The sequence below is a fragment of the Gopherus evgoodei genome, chromosome 2, assembly GCF_007399415.2.
Source record: "Gopherus evgoodei ecotype Sinaloan lineage chromosome 2, rGopEvg1_v1.p, whole genome shotgun sequence".
In the NCBI taxonomy this organism is placed as follows: domain Eukaryota; kingdom Metazoa; phylum Chordata; order Testudines; family Testudinidae; genus Gopherus; species Gopherus evgoodei.
In genome coordinates this window covers 276,747,553-276,771,374 of record NC_044323.1, presented here as the reverse complement: position 1 = coordinate 276,771,374, position 23,822 = coordinate 276,747,553, and the positions used below count along the sequence as shown (strand labels likewise).

Sequence of the window (23,822 nt, the reverse complement as noted above, 5' to 3'; positions counted from 1 at the left end):
TATTTATATTTCCATTCAATTTATCTTTCAAGACAGGGATGTGATTTAAATGATAACCCCCTAAAGTAGACAGGACAGGTGAAGCTGCCACTCTCTGTAAAGAAGGTGGATTCGTATTGCTTCCGGGCCCACATATGCACACTTATGCTGTCTATAAGGTTCAAAGGTGATAATAAACAAGATCATTTACTCAAAACAATTACTTACTGCAATTTTCCACAAGGTCAAGAGCAACATTAGTAGCAATATCCATCCCAGTGTTTATGTATGACTGGCAGTTTTTCAGAGACGACAGAGAAGAATCCACACAGTTGAACGAAATCACTGAACTCCCAGGCATCTTGAAATAATTACCTTTGGAAATAACAGAAAATGAGTTTTAGAGATAAAGCATCTGAAACAGAAACAGAAGTACAAATATCCAACTGAGAGTCCCAACAGCTCTAATCACATGTTGAAGAGCAGGGGTGAAGAGCCCCACTGAAATCAACAGAGGCTTTGTAAATGACTCCACTGGAGCCAGGATTTCACCCCAGGTACACCAAACATCTATGGTGCAACGCCGAACAGCACTACACTGCAGAAAGTGGCTTGTGGCTTTCACATTCTCACTGAAAGTAAAATGCCCACTGACTATAAGGGCTGTTTTGACAAACAGGCAGCCCTCAGAAGAAACAAACAATTGTCACTTATATAGAGACCATCAAACAAAGGACATGACTCTGTCCCAAGAATGCATTCACCAGTAAAATTATCCAATGCCTACAATGAAAAAGAGTGATGTGTCTATATTACCAAAAAGGTCACAAAATTAACAGTCAGTGCCAGTAGCACATTCGGGCTGCTGATAGAGTCACACAAGAGTAATATCTAGTTTTTGCCACACAATGAACTTTTTTATTTGCATTGCCATAGTTACTGCAGCTCTACCACCAGCAGCCTAGCTCGCTCACTGACTCACTGCCTTCCCTCTGTTGGTACATTGGCTGCCACACAAGCTCTTAAGTGACTTTTCCCACCTGTAATGGGATTGCTTGCTTCTACAGTTGTGCTCCATTGCTCGTCAATATTTTAGTCGTCTGTTTTCCAACCTGAGAAGTTCCATTCTTTTTAATCTCTCCTCATACGGAAGCTGTTCCATACCCCTAATCTTTGTTATTGTCCTTTTTTGTACCTTTTCCAATTCTAATATATATTTTTTGAGATGGGGTGACCAGATCTGAATGAAGTATTCAAGCTGTGGGTATGCCATGGATTTATATACAGGCATTATGATATTTTTGTCTTATTATTAAGGGTAACATTTTGTCACAGAAATTTTTCATCAGAGTCACAGATTGATCATAGACAACAAACAAAAATTCACAGAAGCCCGTGACCTATCCACAGGAGAGGGGAATCAGACAGTCCAAGCCCCACCAGGGGGGCAGGAGAGGCTGAGAGCTGCTCCAACCCTGCCAATGCCAAAGAAGTCTCAGAGGTCCATTAAAGTCACGGAACCCGTGACCTCCATGACAAAATCATATTCCTACCTATTATCTATCCCAGGGGTCCCCAACGCAGTGCCCGCATCTTAATGCATCCGCATCCTGGCCCAGGAAGAGCACTCACCGAAATGCAGCCGAATTTCAGCAGCATTTCAGTAGGGACGCCTCTCGATGATGCCGCTTGCCGTCAACAAGTGACACCATCGAGAGGCGTCATCTCCGAATTTCGGCAGGGACGCCTCTCGATGACGTCGCTTGCCGTCGACAAGTGACATCATCGAGATGCGTCCCTGCTGGAATTCAGGGGCGATGTCTCTCGATGACGTCACTTTCCGTCGACAAGTGACGTCATCAAGAGGCGTCACCCCTCAATTTCGGCAGGCGACGCCTCTCGATGACACTGCTTGCCGTCAACAAGTGATGTCATCGAGAGGCGTCGCTCCCGAATTTCAGCAGGGATGCCTCTCGATGACGTCACTTGTCGACGGCAAGCGGCATCATCGAGAGGCGTCACTGCCGAAATGCCGCCGAATTTCAGCGGCATTTCATCGGGTGCTCCATCACTGCAGTGGTCCTTTGTCTGGCGCCCACCAGACGAAAAGGTCGGGGACCACTGATCTATCCCTTTTCTAATGGTTCCCCAATTTTTGTGTCATCTGCAGGGCCCTACCAAATTTACAGCCATGAAAAACACATCACAGACCATGAAATCTGAGATCTCCCCTCATGAAATCTGGTCTTTTGTGCGCTTTTACTGTACACTGTACAGATTTCACAGGGGAGACCAGTGTTTCTCAAACTTGGGATCATGACCCAAAAGAGAGTTGCAGCAGGGTTGCAAGGTTATTTTGGGGGGAGGTCACAGTATTGCCACCCTTATTTCTGTGCTGCCTTCAGAGCTGGGCAACCGGAAAGCGGCGCCTATTGGCGAGGTGCCCAACTCTGAAGGCAGCGCCCAGTCAGCAGCAGCATAGAAGTAGGGGTGGCAATACCATACCATGCCATCCTTCCTTCTGCGCTGCTGCCTTCAAAGCTAGGTGGCTGGAAAGTGAGGCTGCTGACTGAGGGCCCAGCTCTACAGGCAGCAGTAAGGGTGGCAATACCATACCAGGCCATCCTTACTTCTGCACTGCTGGTGGCAGCTCTGCCTTCAGAGCTGGACTCTCAGCCAGCAGCTGCCTCTCTCCAGCTGCCCACCTCTGAAGGCAGCAACACCAGCAGCAGCAGTAGTGCAGAAATACGTGTAGCAGTACTGCAATCCCTCTACAATCACCTTGTGACTCCCTCCAACAACTCCTTTTTGGGTCAGGACCCCTACAATTACAACACGATGAAATTTCATATTTAAATAGCTGAAATTATGCAATTTATTATTTTTTAAATCCTATGACCATGAAATTTACCAAAATCGACTGTAAACTTTATAAGTGATGATTTTATGTTTTCTTCCATGTCATTGATAAAAACATTAAATAGCACAGAACCAAGAACCAGTCCCTGAGGAACATAACTGCTTGATGACAATTCCCCAGCTACAGTTACATTTTGAGACCTATCAGTTGGCCAGATTTTAATCAGTTTAATATTTGTTATGTTAATTTTATATCCTTCTAGTTTTTTAATCAAAATGTGTGGTGCCAAGTCAAATGCCTTACAAAAGTCTAAGTATATTTCATCAGTTCTATTACCTTTATCAACCATAAACCCCTCAAAAAAAGAAAAGATATCAAGTTAGTTTGAGAGGATCTATTTTCCATAAACCCATTTTAGCATCTCATGATTAGAAACTTCTTTATTTTACAAAATAGAGGGGTAGCCGTGTTAGTCTGGATCTGTTAAAAGCAACAGAGAGTCCTGTAGCATCTTAAAGACTAACAGATTCATAGACTCATAGACTCATAGACTCTAGGACTGGAAGGGACCTCGAGAGGTCATCGAGTCCAGTCCCCTGCCCTCATGGCAGGACCAAATACTGTCTAAACCATCCCTAATAGACATTTATCTTACCTACTCTTAAATATCTCCAGCGATGGAGATTCCACAACTTCCCTAGGCAATCTATTCCATTGTTTAACTACCCTGACAGTTAGGAACTTTTTCCTAATGTCCAACCTAAATCTCCCTTGCTGCAGTTTAAGCCCATTGCTTCTTGTTCTATCACTGGAGGCTAAGGTGAACAAGTTTTCTCCCTCCTCCTGATGACACCCTTTTAGATACCTGAAAACTGATATCAGGTCCCCTCTCAGTCTTCTCTTTTCCAAACTAAACAAACCCAATTCCTTCAGCCTTCCTTCATAGGTCATGTTCTCAAGACCTTTAATCATTCTTGTTGCTCTTCTCTGGACCCTCTCCAATTTCTCCACATCTTTCTTGAAATGCGGTGCCCAGAACTGGACACAATACTCCAGTTGAGGCCTAACCAGCGCAGAGTAAAGCGGAAGAATGACTTCTCGTGTCTTGTTTACAACACACCTGTTAATGCATCCCAGAATCATGTGTGCTTTTTTTGCAACAGTATCACACTGTTCACTCATATTAAGCTTGTGGTCCACTATGACCCCTAGATCTCTTTCTGCCATACTCCTTCCTAGACAGTCTCTTCCCATTCTGTATGTGTGAAACTGATTGTTCCTTCCTAAGTGGAGCACTTTGCATTTATCTTTATTGAACTTCATCCTGTTTACCTCAGACCATTTCTCCAATGCATTGGAACATAAGCTTTGGTGGGTAGTCTTTAAGGTGCCACAAGACTCATTGTTGTTTTTATTTTACATGAACATTTAGATTCTGCAGAATGTCAGTACCCATCTTCCCCATGACTCAGTTTCCCCATATTTAAAACAGAGATTTAAAAAAAAGGCGTTCAGCACACTTTGAGACCTACCGATGAAAAATGCCAAGTGTCCCTGATACTCCCAAGGCTACACTTCCAGACACTCAACGCTGCCCTTTGTCGGGGTCATTGTCCTAGTGCTGATCCCCCACCCCCATCACTTCCCACCCCAGTGGATTTCCAGGTGAAACATGCCAAGCAAAGAGCTCTGCTACTTCGGCCTTCACTTCGCATCTTGGGGCCACACCACAGCATCCCCCTGGCAGACACACAGGTGGCGGCAGTGCCACCCCCAGCCTGACCCATGCCAGAGCGAGCTGCAAATGCCTCGGGGGGCAACATCTGCACCACGTTTGGGAGCACCCCCACTGAGACTAACCTCACTGGGTAACATCACACACAACATCCCACCCACAGCGGGGAGCTCGAGGGGAGGCCTACCAGCCTCTTGCCCATTGCGGGCAGCTTCTCCCTCCCCATACGAGAACCTCACCGGCCCCACCAGCAACAGCCCCCCGCCAATCCCAGCTCTGCCCCATAGCTCGGCCGGGGCGGGGGGCCCGCAAGGCATCGGCCCCCCTACCTGGTGCCAGGGGCTCAGCCCCTGAGGCGGCTCCGCCGGCAGCAGGCCGCGCTCCCCTCCGTCCCTATAGGAACCGCAGCCGCCAAGGGAGGCGAGGACTCTCCGCGGCGCAGGCGGGCACCGAGCAGGAACCGACTCATCAGCCGGCGCCTGTGCACATGACCCAGGGCCGCTGGCGCGGGGTGGGCGGGCCGCGGCACGGAGGGCTTCCAGGGAGCGGTGTCCGGGCCTCCTGAAGTGGCTGGCCCGGGGGAAGCCCGGCTCTTTCCTGGCCAGAGAGGGGGCCCGGCGGGCACAGTAAGTGTGGGGGTGGCTTGGCAGGCCCAGGGCACTCTTGGGGAGCTCATGTTTGGGGTGGGGGGGGGAAGCAGGGGCTCTGCCCCACCCCTTTGGAGAGGGGGTGTTGGGATTTTGGAGAGGGGATAATTGAGGGTTAATTCTGGGGCGAGGGGGTGCTGGGCTGTGTCCTCGTCCAGGGAACTCCCTGGGTGGGGGGCTGACTGTGATGGTGGGAGGGTGACAGTGTCATTTTGTGGGTGTTGTTTTCTGGGGGGGGTTGTGTTTGTGAGGCACTGGGGGCATTTCTCTGATGGGGAGGCTAGAGCTCGAGTATCTGAGACTCGTAGGATTGCCAACCCTCCAGGATTGTCCAGAGTCTCCGGGAATTAAAGATTATGTCATGTGATAACCTCCAGGAATACGTCCAACCAAAATTGGCAACCATGCTTGGGAGAGGCGGGTTTGGTGCAAAGGGAAATTGCTAAATGGCACTGAGAGTAGAGAGGGGGGAAGATGTTTGTTTCTGTGCACAAGCCGGAGGTGACAGGTGGGATGAAAGCCAGTGAGTTCTTCAGTATCTCCTTGAAACATACTGTACAAAAGGCATTGAGTGCTAAAAGGAGCCTTTAATATTAATCCAAAATGAGGGCCTTTCTCTGTCCTAGTGAGTAAGACTTAACCCCTCTGCAAGTTACTTATTTTGGACTATCAACTGTCTTGTTGATTTTGAAATATTTTAATGTGACACTCATTTAAAATCAAGAAACCATGTTAGACTGATGAGTCGCATTTTTGGAGGGTAGGGTGAGGCATAATTTAAGGCCCAGTCCTGCTGTCCTTTATTTAGGTCCCAATCTTGCAGTAAGCACTGTGTGGGCAAACTTCTGCATCCAGGCAAAACTCATTCCAGGGCTGTGTACTTAAACAGGAGAAAGACTGGGCCCTTATTAGGTATGTTGTGGTAGAGTCGGTTTAAAGGGGAAGCTGTTAACTTAAATTTAGCTCAACATTTTTTTAAAAAACAAGCTTTTACGAAACCTGAAATCAATACAAAAGTTTCCACAGATGTTTTTAAAAATGAAAACAGTTATCTTTAACGTTGCTGCACTAAATATCTCATAGGGAAAGTGACCATAAATAAAAGTGAAACTGACTCTGTTGATTTCCCTTGGCCAAGCTGAGAGACAGGCAAAAATTAAACAAATTGTTTGTCTCAAGCCTGCAAACAATTAATTTTGATTTCTTATTCATACTTTACATATGATTGTAGTGACTGAAACTATATGAAAAAGGAAGTGATTCGACAGTTGTGATTTAAGAGGCTTTGTTTGAACTCCTATAGCTTGTTCTCCAGTAACTGTTGTAGCCTACAGGATTGAGCTCAGACTGGGTTTCTGGATACCTAGATTGTCTTCCCACCTCTGTCACTAACTTGCCCTGTCATCTTGGGCAAGGATTATAATCTTTCTGTGGCTCAGTTAACTCATCTATAATATAGAGATAATGTTTACCCCTTTTGTAAAAGAGGACTACATATTAGATATATCTCTTTCAACTATATTGGAGAGAGATTGTTACTGGTTTACATTAGTATTAAAATACACTGTGCAATACAGTACAGTGAAATATACTGACACCACCGTGGAGATATATTTATACCCCATATGTAAAATGCAGCAACATATTTGTTTGATTTCGTATAATGTTCTCCCTGGTACAAGAATTTGGCAAATATAAACACTTCATCTGGTTAAGGTGATTTTGTGTTTTGGTGTCTTTTTAACAGGATAAAATTAAGATTCCTGACTTGGAGAGAGATCGCTATGACTTAGAAATGTGAACACAATAGAAAAGGTGTCTGTGTAGCAATGAATAATCTGTAGTGGGACCATTATTGATCAACATACTCATAAATGATCTGGAAAAATGGGTAAACAATGAGGTGGCAATATTTTTAGATGATACAAAACTATTCAAGATAGTTAAGTCCCAGAAGACTGCGAAGAGTAACAAAGGGATCTCACAAAACTGGGAGACTGGGCAACAAAATGGCAGATGAAATTCAGTGTTGATAAATGCAAAGTAATGCACATTGGAAAACAATCTCAACTATACATACGAAATGATGGGGTCTGAATTAGCTGTTAACACTCAAGAAAGAGATCTTGGAGTCATTGTGGATAGTTCTCTGAAAACATCCACTCAATGTGCAGTGGCAGTCAGAAAAGCAAACAGAATGTTGGGGATCATTAAGAAAGGGATAGATAATAAGACAGAAAATATCATATTTCCTCTATATAAATCCATGGTACATGCACACCTTGAATACTGTGTGCAGATCTGGTCACCCCATCCCAAAAAAGATATATTGGAAATGGAAAAGGTACAAAGATGGTCAACTAAAATGATTAGGGGTATGAAACAGGAGGAGAGATTAAAATGACTGGGAATTTTCAGCTTAGAAACAAGATGACTAAGGGGGGGGATATGATAGAGGTCTATAATATCTTGACTGGTGTGAAGAAAGTGTATAAGGAAATGTTATTTAATCTTTTACATAACACAAGAACTAGCAATCACCCAATGAAATTAATAGGCAGCAGGTTTTAAAAAATAAAAGGAAGTAGTTCTTCACACAACATAAAGTCAGCCCCATGGAACTCTTTGCCAGGGATGCTGTGAAGACCAAAACTATAACAGAGTTAAAAAAGAACTAGGTAAATTCCTGGAGAATAGGTCTATTAGCCAGGATGGGGAGGGATGCAACACCATGCTCTGAGTGTCCATAGCCTGTTTGCCAGAAGCTGGGAGGGGGCAACAGGGGATGGATCACTTGATGATTACCTGTTCTGTTCATTCCCTCTGAAGCACCTGGCTTTGATGACTGTTGAAAGACAGGACATTGGGCTATATGGACCATTGGTCTGACCCAGTATGACCATTCTTATGTAAAAATTAATTCTAATAATAAAAATGTTTAGTACAGAAACTCACCGACGTAATGACCTGTCAAGATAGCAATGATGTTTGATAACAACCTTGGCAAATAATGCATTTTGTTTTTTACAGTGCAAATATTTGTAATAAAAGATAATAATGTAAAGTGAGCACTGTACACATTATATTCTGTTATAATTGAAATCAATATATTTGAAAATGTAGAATATATCCAAAACTATTTAAATAAATGGTATTCTATTATTGTTTTACAGTGCGATTAATCCCGATTAATTTTTTTAATTTTTGAAAGCCCTAATTATTTGTAGTTAATATTAGGGGGAAGGATAGCTCGGTGATTTGAGCATTGGTCTGCTAAAACCCAGGGTTGTGAGTTCAATCCTTGAGGGGGCCATTTAGGGGACTGGGGTAAAAATATGGGGATTGGTCCTGCTTTGAGCAGGGGGTTGGACTAGATTATCTCCTGACGTCCCTTCCAACCCTAATATTCTATGATTGACCCTGAGCTGCAATTAGCTCCCATTCATATAAATGTTTATCCACATTGCTGTAGCACTTTTTTTACCTGTATTGTGTTATAGATCTAAGGTGGCTGTGCTATTCTTAACTCATTTTATAAAGTACTAGCTTGTGTCAGTATCTTGCTTCTGCTGCATGGCTTGTCATCTGCTTTGATCATTTTGCTCTTTAGCGGCTGCCAGAAATCTTTTGGCAAAGGAGATTGTGCTACAATTTCTCATCTAACCTTGGAGTTGGCTTAGCTAAGCACTGTATATATGCAGAAGATACACTACAGGGTTTATGTACTTCAGAAATTGAGAGTAGATGGAAGATGAAAAATAGAGTTCTATTACTATAGTTTTTCCAGAGTTGCTTTAATATCTATAGATTGAGCCATTTAAAATGTGCTGAATGTGCGGATTTTTGTTTTTACAGGTAATTTAAATGGAGCATGTAGTTTTCCAGTTAGACTTCTTTCTCCAAATGACCTGAAGATTGAAACTCAAAACCAGACTGCAATAATATCGCTATTCTGTCACAGTCATCTTCATGATGGTTGATTTTCTAGCTGAAAACAATCACTGTGGCCAGGCAATTCTTCGGATTGTCTCTTGTGGAAATGCCATCATTGCAGAACTTTTGAGACTATCTGAGTTTATTCCTGGTGTTTTTAGGCTCAAAGACAAGGCTGATCAACAGAAGTATGGGGATATCATATTTGATTTCAGTTACTTTAAGGTAAATATTACTCTGCCATTGTTAAATCTCTCATGAACCATCATTTTTTTATTGGAGCACTGTTTCTCTAGGGCAGTGTTTCTCAAACTGGGGTCTGCAGACCCCCACTCATCAACTCCACCCCCGCCCTCCCAGCGCCTGCTGCATGCCAGGGATCAGCTGTTCAACGGCATACAGGAGGCTCTGGGAGGGAGGGAGAGGAGCGGGGACAGGGCATGCTCGTGGGAGGAGGCAGGGAAGAGGATAGTCAGAGGTAGAGTGGGGGTGGGAAGAGATGGAGCTGGGGTGAGCCTTCGGGGAAGGAGTGGTGTGGAGTGGGGGCCAGGCCTGGGGCTGAGCCACGGCTTGAGGATCTGCTAAAAATTTTAAATCAAAATGGGAGTCCTCAGGTTGGTGAAGTTTGAGAACCACTGCTCTAGGGTGTTTAAGCCTTTTGGTATGCATGTGTTAAAACTGCCATTCTTGAGTAGTTAATTGTACAAATAATTGTAATTAATTATCAAATGTAAGAGTTTAATAAAATTTATTTTATGCTGAATTTGGTATTGGCAATAAATTCACCCAAAGTGAGGTGACAGTGTGGATATGCCTTCACATTAGCTCTTTATTGCTTGAGTGAACTAAATCCAAAAACTTCATATCACACCTTTTCCCCTGCCTTGTTTACTCCTGTGAGTCAGAAACAGAGTATAATCTAGATCTTGTGTTTGGACAACAGGAATTTGATTTTTAATTCCATTGGATCCAGATCATTTGAAAGGAGGATGTGAGGGGAGAAAAGGGGGATGATATAAAATGCGCACTTACATAAGAAATCCCCAAAAGCACTCTTTTTGAAAAGTTGTTGGGTTGTCTCAGCTGAAAAAGAAGAACTAGGCCTTTTTAATTATCTGAAGGATAGTTTAGTACTTAAAATCTCACTTTCGACAGGACAAGCAAATTCTGAGCCTGTCAACAATGGCTGTGTTCCTTCAGGTAGTATCAGGAGATTCCTGATGCATTTCTGGTTGCCTTAACCTTGTTCTTTATCTTCTGCTGCACTGAAAGCTACTTTTATATAACTTCCTTTTACTAGCAGTTCTGTGATGGTTCTTTCTCCATTAGGTCTGTTTGCATGTGCTGAACTAATAAGCATATGCAGATTCCATGGCCAAAGAGGAGCCTTTGTTTCCCTTCCTGGGTTTAACTTCTTAAAGTGCTTTCACTTCACTGTTTTTCCGGACAGTTTGGAAAGGGATCTTTGCAGTGACTCATTTGCCTTTCTGTTTTTGAGAATTGTACAGTTAGAGACCTCTGATCACATAATGGTATTTTATAGAAAGAGTGGTGAGCTCTGAGCTTTGGATGGGGAATTGGGAGTTCCAGTTCTAATCCCATTTATGACCTTATTTTCCTCAGTGCCTAAGGGAAACTGAGGCACAAATATATTTAAAGTCACATCATCATTTGGAAATCATACTTTTGTCTAAAATCCTCACTATACAACAGGGGTTGGCAACTTTTCAGAAGTGGTGTGCCGAGTTTTCATTTATTCACTCGAATTTAAGGTTCCGTGTGCCAGTAATACATTTTAGCGTTTTTAGAAGGTCTCCTTCTATAAGTCTATAATATGTAACTAAACTGTTGTTGTATGTAAAGTAAATAAGGTTTTAAAAATGTTTAAGAAGCTTCATTTACAATTAAATTAAAATGAAGAGCCCCCCAGACCGGTGGTCAGGACCTGGGCAGTGTGAGTGCCACTGAAAATCAGCTCACGAGCCACCTTCGGCACATGTGCCATAGGTTGCCTACCCCTGGTATACAAGGAACGTCTAAAATCATTATATTTGAAAGAGACTTGAGACAAAAAATGATTTGTTTCAGTTTGTTTACTTTGTGCAATTGGCAGCACTTTATATGCTGTCAGTTTCGTTGCTTTACCTGTATTGTCAGTCAGTCCTTGTGTCCTGCATTTGTTGATCTTTCACACAGCACCAAGAGAAAAAGAAATTTTTAAAACTCACAAAAATTTCCATGAGGACCTAGGCCACTGTTAGACTTCAAATATCTTTTTAAGTTACTTATTTTATGAAGTTCAAGTTGAGAGCGCCCTTTGCAGCTGTTTCCTCCCTTCCTCATCATCTGTAAATATGTACCTTTGAGGAATAACATGAGGCCTGGACCTTCCAACACACCCATAGTTCTGCTGCCTTCAAAGAGACAATATGGATTAGAAAAGACTAATTATGTGAGCTGCTGTTTGAAGAATCTGGCACTTAAGGTCATAGAATCCAGCCTTATTATGGGAGGATCAAAAGTATTAAGAGTGGAATTGTGGCTCCACTGACACCAATGGCAAAGGTCTTCCTGACTTCAATAGGACCATGTTTTCACCCAAAGTGTTAATTACTGTGTTTGCAGTTTCCATATAAGAATTCCTAATAAAATTTAAAATCCATCAACCTTTCATTATAGAATTGATTTATAAGTACAAATGTCCAAAATATCTTTTGGGGGAAGATCTAATTGTGAACCCAAAGTTAGTTGAACACACCTTGGCAATGGTCTTTTCTGGTAGTTAAGGTGGATGCAGTTGCTCAATACATAATAATTCATGTACTGTTTTCTACAATAAACAGTCATAATTCTGATCAGTGTTCTTAATAATTTTTAAATCAATTTCCTCTTCTTAGGGGCCTGAGATCTGTGAAGGCAAATTGGAAGCCAAACCTGAGTTACTAGATTTAGATGAAGAATTTCGTGAAAACAACATAGAAATTTTGACAAGATTTTATCTAGCATTCCAAAGTGTCCATAAATATATTGTAGATTTAAACAGGTATGTGTGTAAGATTTGTTAATGTAGTGACTCCAGTAACTGTATGATCTTAATCGTTTTTTTTTCTGCCAAAATATTTCTGTGTTACTTAACAGCATGACCTGCTGTAATGAACACTGCATTATGCTACTGTCACTGTCTCCAGCATGTTGATGGATCTTAGGCAAGTTACTTCACCTGTGCGTCCTTTTCCTTATGAATAAACTGGAAATGATGATTCTTGCCCATCTTCGTAAAATGTTTTTGACATCTGTGGGCGAAGGGTGATCTATTATTATAAAATCAATTTTTTGATGTTGCAAAAGAGTATGAGAATTAAGATGATAAAATTTAGCTTCAAGTATCAGAGGGTAGCCGTGTTAGTCTGGATCTGTAAAAGCAGCAAAGAATCCTGTGGCACCTTATAGACTAACAGATGTTTTGGAGCATGAGCTTTCGTGGGTGAATACCCACTTCCTCAGATGCATGTAATGGAAATATCCAGGGGCAGGTATATATATGTGTGCTAGCAAGCAAGCTAGAGATAACGAGGTCAGTTCAATCAGGGAGGATGAGGCCCTGTTCTAGCAGTTGAGGTGTGAAAACCAAGAGAGGAGAAACTGGTTCTGTAATTGGCAAGCCATTCACAGTCTTTGTTCAATCCTGAGCTGATGGTGTCAAAAGCTCAGGATTGAACAAAGACTGTGAATGGCTTGCCAATTACAGAACCAGTTTCTCCTCTCTTGGTTTTCACACCTCAACTGCTAGAACAGGGCCTCATCCTCCCTGATTGAACTGACCTCGTTATCTCTAGCTTGCTTGCTAGCACACATATATATACCTGCCCCTGGATATTTCCATTACATGCATCTGAGGAAGTGGGTATTCACCCACGAAAGCTCATGCTCCAAAACGTCTGTTAGTCTATAAGGTGCCACAGGATTCTTTGCAAAATTTAGCTTGTACCTCTCTATCTCTGACCGCCAATGGCACTGCTTTCCTAAATTATTTTTTTCTAAGTAACTACCTTACCCCAGGGTTACTGTTTTAAAAGGCTCATGAAATCATGTAAGCGAGAATTGCCAGAGACTCCACAAAGTCCGGCAGGACTTTGCCCTAGCTATTGATTTTATGTGGAAGGTGCTCAGCTGCTGTGGTGATGGACGGTAATAGAAAACCTTTTTTAGATAGATATATCCCACTTAACAATTAAGATGAAACCATTCCTCTTGCAAAACAGAATGGAGATCTGTTAGAGAAATTTACAATGTTATATTTGTGAGGTGACTTCTGGGCCTCCTGTCAAACTGTCAATGCCTTCTAGACTCCAGTGATGAAGCTCTGATTAACCTTCTGCATAATATTCCAGTCTTTCCTCCGAGTCTGACTAGTTCCTAATTTTTCCTTTCCATGCTCTGCTCTTCAGGTTACTTCCATCCATACAGAGGTGAAGGGATGGCTTAAAAAGGAGCTGTTCTCCTCACTTGAATACAGGCCTCAAATCTGCAAGATACTGAATACTCTTCAATCCATTGGCTTTAACTGAACCAGAGTATGATCAGTATGTTGCAGGAGACACTCTGCATTTAGTGGGCTCAGGCTTCCAGTGCATTCCTTAGATTATTAGGACCTTTCTTTTTTTTTTTCAGTGCTTGAGAAACTTGTGTTTGTTGATCCTGTGCTAAGTGAACTTTTTTATACCATGGGAGATGTTGTCATAGCCCTATAAACAGGGCTTCTGCACTCTTCTGTTGACCTTCAGGGGAAACTGCCCCACTTGCTTGTAAGGGCACATCAGTTGAGTAGCAGAGAGTGGGCTCCTTGTGGTGAATGACCTACTCTTGATTACTGTTTGTAGATATTTGGATGATCTCAATGAAGGAATTTACATTCAACAAACATTAGAAACCGTGCTTCTTAATGAAGATGGCAAGCAACTTCTAGTAAGTATTTACCAGTTAGTAACCAGTAATATAAACTACATCAACTAGGTTAGTTTGGCATCCACACTTCCTAAATTTAACTTAAACATATTGTCTTTTGTCTATATTTTAACTTCACAAAATGCATTCAAGAGCTGTGGCTCATTTTTTGTTAGGAATCCATTGTAGGAAATGGTAAGAGGATAAGGAAACGTTTTCATTTTCACTTCATTGTGGTTCAAATCTGATCCATATCATTAGTGATCCAAAACTCACTGCCATCTGCTGACCGTTTAATGGTCACTGTAATATAAGCTGATCATCTCAGACCATTTTAGCAGATAGTTGCCCTCGTCCGATACACAGATCACTCCACTAGTAAGACAAGTGGGTATTTCTGTAAAGCTAATAAATAAATTGGCAGGGAGACTGATACTTTCTCATACTTAGCCTTGTTCTCAAGTAGCCATTTCTAATGAACTTTGGCAATCCCAGGTGTGGAAGTAATGCTGAGATACCTCTGTTTAACGGATGAGACAAAACATTGAAGCACTGTAATATGGCACTTTTCACAAGATGTAAGAACACTTAATTCGCTTTAAAATATTAATTAAATGGTAAAAGTATGTTAGTGTTAGATAGCATTCATTTGTTAATTAATATTATTTCTCAACAGTGTGAAGCTCTCTATTTGTATGGAGTCATGTTGCTGGTCATTGACCAGAAGATTGAAGGGGAGATCAGAGAGAGAATCTTGGTTTCCTACTATAGATACAGGTATCCTTGTGCTAGGAGATATTCGAATGTGGTTTGTATAGTAAAAATGTAGCATGCAGCATATTTAGCTAAGGTTTTTTTTTGTATAGGCATTAATTTAATATGGGATGTGGAGGTAATGGCTCCTGTCCTGCAATCAGATCCACCTGGGTGGATTCTGGTGCCTCTGCAAAGCCTTGTGGACATTAGGGTTACTTCTTTCATGCACCGACGTCTGTGTGCACAGATCCAGCTGCTTGTTGGATCCAGTTGCATAAGCAGTACTATAGACTTGTTTTGATTCTGACCTTATGAGGACTTGGACACCTTGGCTAAAATATTTCTGCCTAGAGCTTCAGGACTGTAACCCTCAGCTATCAAACTATAACAAGTTTCCAAAGGCACAATAAAATTTTTGTGAAATGTACTGAGTTCCAGATACTACATTTATCCCTGAATATACTTCCCACAGTTATAGCACACTTCTGAATAGTCCAGTCAATAAATAGAGCTGCTAGCTGAACTCAGAAATCTTTGTTAAATCACACAAAATCCTCCAAGAATATCAATCCTAACCCCTTTCACCAGTAATATGTTTGCTCAAAGGAAAAAAAAATGCTTGTTTAGTCCTTAAAGGAATTCTCACATCTCAACTGGTGTCTCTTCAAACGTTCAGACATAAGAAAGTAGAGTGGAAATTCTCATTTCCAAAATATGAGGGTGAGGCAAGAAAGGGAATTCAGAAGTAAAAGAACATGTCAGATTCATCTTCTGAATTGAATGCTTTCTGTTTCTATCCTCTGTGAACTATGAATAAGGTTCTCTGTTTCATTCATGCTTTGTACCCTTAATTAGTATTCCAGCATAGGCATCTATAGCTGCCCTTCCTTGGTAAGGGGGAAATGTTTGTTTTTTTGTTTTTGTTTTTTAATGGGTCAGTTCATGTAGATACGTTTTCTTTTATAACCTAGTGCTGCTCGATCTGCTGATTCCAATATGGATGATATATGTAAGCTGCTTCGAAGCACTGGGTACTCAAGCCAACCAGGAGCTAAAAGGCCTCTAAACTATCCTGAAAGTTACTTCAGTAGGGTACCCATAAGTGAAACATTCATTAGCATGGTTATTGGCCGCTTGAGATCTGATGACATATATAACCAGGTGAGTTAATCAGTGGGTTTTGGTGCTCTTAAGGGGTTTCAGTTAATAAAAAGGCACTTTCTTGACCCTATTGGTATATTCGGAATTTGTTCAGTTTATCAATGTAGAAGTGAAGGAATACAATTCTCCATACTTTAGTTCAGTGGTTCTCAAACTTTTTTTTTTTTTGCACGGACCACTTGCTGAGGGTCTTGGGGGACCACTTAATGATCTTTCCAAATATCCTTTGTACCGTTAGTTAACTATTGTAAAGTGCTTTGGATAAAAGCACTATATATAAAAAACCTTAATAATTAACGTTATTTTGTTCTACAAATAAAAGCACACAACTCATATTTTAATATCAGTAGTCTTACCTTTCTAATGCGATGGATGTGCCTTCTTTCCCTTACTGCAGCATCTCCCAAGCTGGGGCTGGGAAGGAGGGGAGGTCTCTTCCCCCACCACAGCAGCCACAGAGCTGAGGCTGGGAAGGAGAGCCATCTCTCCCCAGCAGCCGCAGCCCTGGAACTGAGGAAAGTCACCTCTTTCTCTGGTCACCGGAGCCCTGCACATCCCAAATTCCCCCCACCCCCTCGTCTCACTCCACTGCCCCCTCCCACCTCCCTCCTATTCCCCCTCAAGGCCACCACCTCACCTTTAGATGTGCATGTTCCCCAGGATCCAGGCACCTAATTAGTGGAGCCATGTCTGTGCTGCTCCACTAATTAGGTGGGTGGCCATTCATTCTCTCATTTGTAGCCGTCCAGGTGCGCACCTTAAAGGGAACTGTCCGTGGACCGCCAGAATGGAGCTCACGGACCACTGTTCTAGTTATCTTGTGCTTGGATTATTGCAGTGTCTGCCTCTCTCTGATACTAACCTCACTCGCCCCACCGACTCCCAGTCCCTCCAAATGCCTCCCTCCTGGCCCACTCCTTCCAGTCCATCTTTAGCACTTTGCTTCAGGCATGCTCTCCCCTGACTTTGAATCATTTACAACAAGGTAATACTTTTATAAAATCTGGATAGCATCTGTAAATTAGCTTGCATATTCTAGTGAGATGCAGGATGTAAAGGGCTCAGTATAATGAATGGATGGATTTGAGAGTTACATGTCCAAGATACTCAAATGACAGGTGATAGCCTTATCCTATGAATGTACTGTGCTCTTAAGTGCACCATACTAATATTTGCATATACTTTGTTTTTTTCATATTTTAGGTTTCTGCATATCCATTACCAGAGCATCGCAGCACTGCTCTGGCTACTCAAGCTGCCATGCTGTATGTGATTCTCTATTTTGACCCTTCTATTCTTCACACTCAACAAGCAAAAATGAGAGAGATAGTGGATAAATATTTTCCAGATAACTGGGTAAATACTGTTGTTGTTCTTACACTACGTGCTGGATTTAAACTGCAGTGCAACTTTTATTTGAAGTGCCTTTTTGAGGCGTGCCTTATAGAAAATACTGTTTTAGAGAATAGAATAGAATAGGAACTCCTTTAGAGAGATTAGATTGTGCTTTGTTTGGAGCATGTTGATTGAGTAAAGGACACAGTAAAATATCCCTTGTGAATATTCGTCGCTATGAACATACAGTTCATTTATGGTCAAGTGCAGATGGAATAGAAGCTTCCACCTGTTACCTTTGATGGAGATCTCTGTCCTTACAGCTTTACTTACAACTAAGAAGAGAGTCTTACTAAACAAAGAAAAGTGGAAACAAGTGATTTTACAAATGTCCAGTCGCTTCCAATTATGTTTTGCATGAGCAAGATAGAAAAAGACAAGGAGAAGTGGAAAAACTAATAATAGCAGGCACTGTTAGAAAGAATAGGAACTGTAGCTTCTAGACGCAAGTATGCTACTTCCATTGTCTTTGTGGAAACTGCATGCTAATATCTGAAGGGAGAATTTAGCATTATAGGTTTTCAAGGATGCTACCATCTTTCACTCCACAATGATGCAAATATTTAAATGGCTGACTGTGTGATGGATAGATCAGTTATGATAGAGCCTTCCACTTCTAGGCTGGATTCAAATCAACATTTAGTGGTTAGAGAATGAAAATCTTAATCTTTAAAGGACATTCAGTAATTTGTGAAATTAGAGATCCAGTGGTTTTAGGCAGGTCCCCACTCCACACAAAACATGATCACAATGAGCCCTAATGAACTCTTTGTATTCTTGGCACGGGACCGAGGATTGATGGGGAAAATACATAGAGCTGTCCACTCACTCCTACAAATGATCCTTCCAGGTCAGAGTGGAGGTGTTTTGTAGTGAAGTTTCACTGCTGCTGCCCTGTTCTGTCTATAACTTGGGATTTCCACCTCCAGTCAAGCACCTTACATGATCCTAAAAATGAAAAGCGCCCAGTGAACTTAATCACACTTCAGCTTCTCAGATTTTTAAAGGAGCCTAAATGAGTTAGGCACCCAACTCCCTTTGGTTCATTTTAAAGTCCCATCCTCTGTCTGAAACCATTGTGCCTACTGCTGTTACAAGTAACAGCTCACATTAAACTTAGAGCATGAGGAAAAGAGAGGTGTTCTCAGTTCATCTGGTTTATGCATTTGACATCCCTTTGTGTATGGTCCAGTCCTTTGTCGCTTGTGTGGAGCTTTCACACAGCAACAAGGGGGCTGAGGGTGGAGAGAGGGAGGAAAAACAGGAAAAGGTGATTGCAAAGTCCTAGAAAATGATGGAAACACTTTGTCCTTGAAATTAAATGAAACTGCTATAAATTCACTTTTTAAAAAACTGACTAGATTTCAAATGGCCACTGTCCTTTCAAATGAAAGGAAGAGTCTAAGAATCATGGATTTCCAATGAAGGTAAACGGAAGAAGGATGTAGCCTAGACATTTCTTTTGTGTGTAGCTCATCTGTATGTGAGGTTGAGTACAGATTAATTATTTCTAACATTCTAACCCATGAACTACCTTGTTCTGTTCATGCTTCTAGGTGGAGAACATTTCTCTTCCATAATCAGAATGACCACAACTTAAATTTGGTTTCTGCTTCCATCCTTAGGTTATTAGTATTTATATGGGAATCACTGTAAATCTAACTGATGCATGGGAACCTTACAAGGCTGCAAAAACTGCCCTCAACTACACATTAGATCTTGCAAACATCAAAGAGCAAGTGAGTAAATATACATTTTATATTCATGGTAAGATTCCAGTTGTGTGGGTATTTCACATGTATTCCATGTGTTTACTAGCACATGGATCCTCTTTCTCTAATGCATAACTCGGGTGAGTCAACACTGAGAATGGCTTCAAGTCTTGAAGTCTGAACCCTCTGTAGTAAATATTTAAGTGTCCCTTCCTCATAGTTCCAGTGCTCTGAGTTGAGGTCATAGCTGCCGACAGCCAACATCATGTTATGCAGTACTCCAGATGCTTTACTAAGGGATTTAGTCTCTTGTTTGGAGCTGAGCAACTGTGCTGAGCAGAGAGTCTGTCCCTTTGCTAGTCAGAAATTATCTTCATGAAATGTTTATAACCATTAGTCTGCAGAACGGTTACAAAATATAAAAGTATACTATAGCACAAAAAAATTGTCTGCCTATTTGTGTTAAACTTTCATGTGACTCTGACTTCAATGGAACTATCCATACACTTAAAACTAATCACATGCGGGATTGAAATCAACAGCAGGGAGGTTCCTAGTGGGATGTTCAAAAGCGCCTATGCACCTGTCTGCATGTTTAGATACCTACATATAAACATCTGTCCCAAGATGGAGCCCCCAACTATCATGTGCAAGAAATAATCACCTTGATATTAAATGAAACTGCTAGAAATTCACTTTAAAAAACTGACTGAATTAATATTTGCAAACATATTTTTCCTTAATCTGTTAATACAGCCAACAACTGATTTATAGCAAATATTTCCAATTTTACAGTGTATTTTATTACTGCTTTGTTCTTTCTAGTGGATGGACAGTAAACTTTTCATTGTCAGCTGGGTGGTTCTACCATTTTTAGGTAAAATTTCTGAAAGCACATAAGTAACTTAGGAGCCAAAGATCCAGGTTCCTAAACCACGTAGGCATTTTTAAAAACGTTGTCATTCATGTATAGATCCATGACTCTAGATGCTGGATTACATTATCTCACGACTCAATTACAAAGTCCGCCTTGAACTGTTTTCCCTGGCCATCCCCAGAGAAACTATGTGGATAGTGAATTTACAGCATGTTACTTGACTCATACTCACTCTGTGCTCGTGCAGTGCTGCACATAGCAGATAAATGATGTTTCCTTGTTCCATATTGATGAAAGAATTGTATGTTCAAAGGCAAGCCGATATGCTGCTGTCACGGAGCGTGTTCACACTCAAGTGCAGCAGTTTCTCAAAGAGGGCTGTCTGAGGGAGGAGCTAGTGCTGGATAATATTCCCAAGCTGCTCAACTGCTTAAGAGACTGTAATGTTGCAATCCGTTGGCTGATGCTTCACACTGCTGACTCAGGTAAGGCTATGCACTGGGCTTTTAGTACAGAATTCTGTATGTTAGATGATGATTGGAGCTCTTTTTTTTTTTTTTTTTTTAATGTTGGCATCATGGAAGCCAGTGGAGTTTCAGCCATTGCTTTCAGTCACTTGCAGAAGTGGTCTTTTACTAACCCACTTCTTGAAATTTCACCTCAGAATAGTATCCGTGTCACGTGTTTATTCTTACAACCAGACACAGACCTAAAAACTTGAATGTGAAATCATGATTCTATGGAACTAGCCCATGCAGGTTGAACCATATGAGCAGGGAGACTGGCTTATTTCTTCTGCTTTGCTATTTAACAAAGTACCATTTTCAGGATGTTGCATCTAACTTTTTAATGTCATGGTATCGCACATCCTTAGAAACCAAAAGTTTTGTTACGTTTGTACAGTGTCTAGCACCACAGGGCTTACGGCTCTAGGTATTTAAAAGAAAACAAACACCTAATAATAATAATACGGTGTCTGCATCAAAAAAAAAATCACAGCTAAAAAATGTGCCTTTGCAATCTCAGCAGAGCAAACAAAACCTGAATGTACCTTGAGACTTAGCTATATTCTCAACTACAGATAGTCCTTTGAAGTCAGGGGTGAGGTACATCGGTAGAGCACCGGGGGAAGCTTCCACTGCCACTATTCATATCATTCTTGTTCAGTGGCAAGTTGGAGGATATCAGTCCCTTCCACGAACAGAAGTTGGTCCAATAAGATATTACCTCACCTACCCTGTCTCTCTCAATCTTTTCAGAAACTAATATTTGTAAATAGGCTCATTTCTAACAGCATAATGCATTCTCCAGTGGTACAGAATTTTTTGTCCTTCCATTTGCAGCTTGTGACCCAAATAACAAGCGTCTCCGTCAAATAAAGGATCAAATTCTAACGGATTCCAAATACAATGCCAAGATCCTTTTCCAGCTTCTCCTGGATACAGCACAGTTTGAGTTCATCTTGAAAGAGGTAACATGTCAATGACGGCTATTTTTTAAAAAATTATTTCCCCTCAACTGTGACATAGTGCTGAGGAATGGGCATTGAATGCTGATAGAACAATTACAACTGTTTGATCCACTAATATCAGCAAATGAGTCTCCTTCTCGTTGACCTGGGTTTTCAATCAGAGAGGCTGATTCTGCACCTTGGAATTGCCTTGTACATGTCTTTTCTCAGTGGTTGCCAAATTTCATTCTCGGCCAACACACATTTGCTAAGCATATTGGTTTATCTGACTGATAACTGGCAAACGAGAAGCTGACTAGGAGAAGCTGCAAAATTCTTATCTTAATATATATTCTTCTTTTAGGCTTTATTTTAACCAAAGGACAGTTGGGGCTGATTATGCAAAGATCACTCTAGTGGGAAGTCGCTAACACCTATATAAAGTGGGTATAAAATACAACTATTTTGATTTGGTAGTATTTTACACTCCCAGCACTGATTCAGGAAAACATTTAAGTGCATGCTTAACTTTAAGCACATGCTTTCCTGAACCACGGTTTCTCTTTACACAGGCATGAATCTTTACACAAGATGTAAAGCAGTGGAGAATCAGGCTCTCACAGTATCTCTGCAAATAAAAATTAGTAAATCTTTCAGTACATCTGACATACATTCAGTACAAAATCAACAGTACATCTGACATAAGCACACTTTAACATACAGTATATCCAGCATTCTCCCACTAGACATGGGCCTTGATAGCTGTATTTTTTTTTTTCCTCACAGGTGCTATTAAGTTTGTATGTAGTATACTAGCGAGATCTTATTTGGATTCAAAGCATACACTAACGCCTTTAATGTATGTTCTTGTGTTCTTGGTGAATCAGTTCCAGCCAACTGAGTATTTTCAGCATTATTTAAAATTAGGGCTGTCAATTAATCGCAGTTAACTCACGCAATTAACTCAAAAAAATAATCGTGATTAAAAAGATTAATTGCTGTTTTAAGCGTTCTGTTAAACAATAGAATACTAATTGAAATTTATTAAATATTTTGGATGTTTTTCTACATTTTTATGTATTATATTCCAGGTTGTAATTGAAATCAAAGTGTATATTATTTTTTTAATTATAAATATTTGCACTGCAAAAATGATAAAATAGTATTTTTCAACTCATGTCGTGCAATCTTTGTCGTGAAAGTGCAATTTACAAACGTTGATTTTGTTTGTTTTGTTTTAGAGTGCAGTTATGTAACAAACAATGTAAAACATCAGCGCCTACAAATCCACTCAGTTCTACTTCTTGTTCAGCCAATCGCTAAGACAAACAAGTCCATTTACATTTACGGAAGATAATTCTGCCAGCTTCTTATTTACAAAGTCACCTGAAAGTGAGAAGCATTTGCATGGCACTTTTGTAGCTGGCATGGCAAGGTAATTATGTGCCAGATATGCTAAACATTCGTATCCCCCATCATGCTTTAGCCACCATGCCAGGGGACATGCTTCCATGCTGATGACACTTGTTAAAAAAATAATGCATTAATTATATTTGTGATTGAACGCCTTGGGGGAGAATTATATGTTCTCTTCTCTGTTTTATGTGCATTCTGTCATGTATTTCATGTTACAGCAGTCTTGGATGATGACCCAGCACATGTTGTTCATTTTAAGAACACTTTCAGTGCAGATTTCACAACACTCAAAGAACAATAGAATTGTTTACAATGTCATCTGAAAATGAGAGCAGGCATTCTCTTAGCACTGCTGTAGCCGATGTTGAAAGATATTTACGTGCCATATGCGCTTAAGATTCATATGTCGCTTCATGCTCCAACCACCATTCCAGGTGAGATTTCTAAAGATAGCTACAGCACTCGATCCAAGGTTTAAGAATCTGAAGTGCCTTCCAAAATCTGAGAGGGATGAGGTGTGGAGCATGCTTTCAGGAGTCTTAAAAGAGCAACACTCCTATGTGGAAACTACAGAACCCGAACCACCAAAAAAGAAAATCAACCTTCTGCTGGTGACATCTGACTCAGATAATGAAAATGAACTGCTTTGGATAGTTATAGAGCAGAATCCATCATCAGCATGGATGTGTGTTCCCTGGAATGGTGGTTGAACCATGAAGGAAAATATGAGTCTTTAACACATCTTGCACATAAATATTTTGTGCGCCAGCTACAACAGTGCCATTAGAACGCCTGTTCTCATTTTCAGATGACATTGTAAATAAGAAGTGGACAGCATTATCTCCTGCAAATATAAACAAACTTGTTTGTCGGAGCAATTGGCTGAACAAGAAGTAGGACTGAGTGGACTTGCAGGTTCTAAAATTTTACATTGTTTTATTTATGAATGCAGGTTTT

The 23,822-nt window shown here is 41.0% G+C and overlaps 2 protein-coding genes across 6 annotated transcripts in view; one reads left to right on the top strand and one right to left on the bottom strand.

The window, feature by feature from the left end:
• Positions 1 to 5,017, bottom strand: part of NSMCE2 (NSE2 (MMS21) homolog, SMC5-SMC6 complex SUMO ligase) — a 266,354-nt gene extending 261,337 nt beyond the window's left edge. For 2 of the 5 annotated variants that reach the window (XM_030553820.1, XM_030553818.1), the window contains exons 1-2: positions 4,904 to 5,017; positions 208 to 354 (exon numbers count right to left, since the gene is read on the bottom strand). In XM_030553820.1, the coding sequence (XP_030409680.1) occupies positions 208 to 340 (133 nt within the window). In that variant the 5' untranslated portion in view covers positions 341 to 354; positions 4,904 to 5,017. Of the gene's footprint in view, positions 1 to 207; positions 355 to 1,532; positions 1,773 to 4,903 lie in introns of those variants that run through there. The other 3 variants (XM_030553821.1, XM_030553816.1, XM_030553817.1) reach the window with 3 other exon arrangements.
• Positions 5,018 to 5,092: 75 nt separating this feature from the next.
• Positions 5,093 to 23,822, top strand: part of WASHC5 (WASH complex subunit 5) — a 37,076-nt gene continuing 18,346 nt past the window's right edge. The window contains 10 exon segments of the mRNA XM_030553813.1: positions 5,093 to 5,200; positions 9,077 to 9,379; positions 12,052 to 12,197; positions 14,035 to 14,119; positions 14,775 to 14,875; positions 15,826 to 16,015; positions 17,219 to 17,371; positions 19,036 to 19,149; positions 20,313 to 20,484; positions 21,343 to 21,470. Of these exon segments, the coding sequence (XP_030409673.1) occupies positions 9,191 to 9,379; positions 12,052 to 12,197; positions 14,035 to 14,119; positions 14,775 to 14,875; positions 15,826 to 16,015; positions 17,219 to 17,371; positions 19,036 to 19,149; positions 20,313 to 20,484; positions 21,343 to 21,470 (1,278 nt within the window). The 5' untranslated portion in view covers positions 5,093 to 5,200; positions 9,077 to 9,190.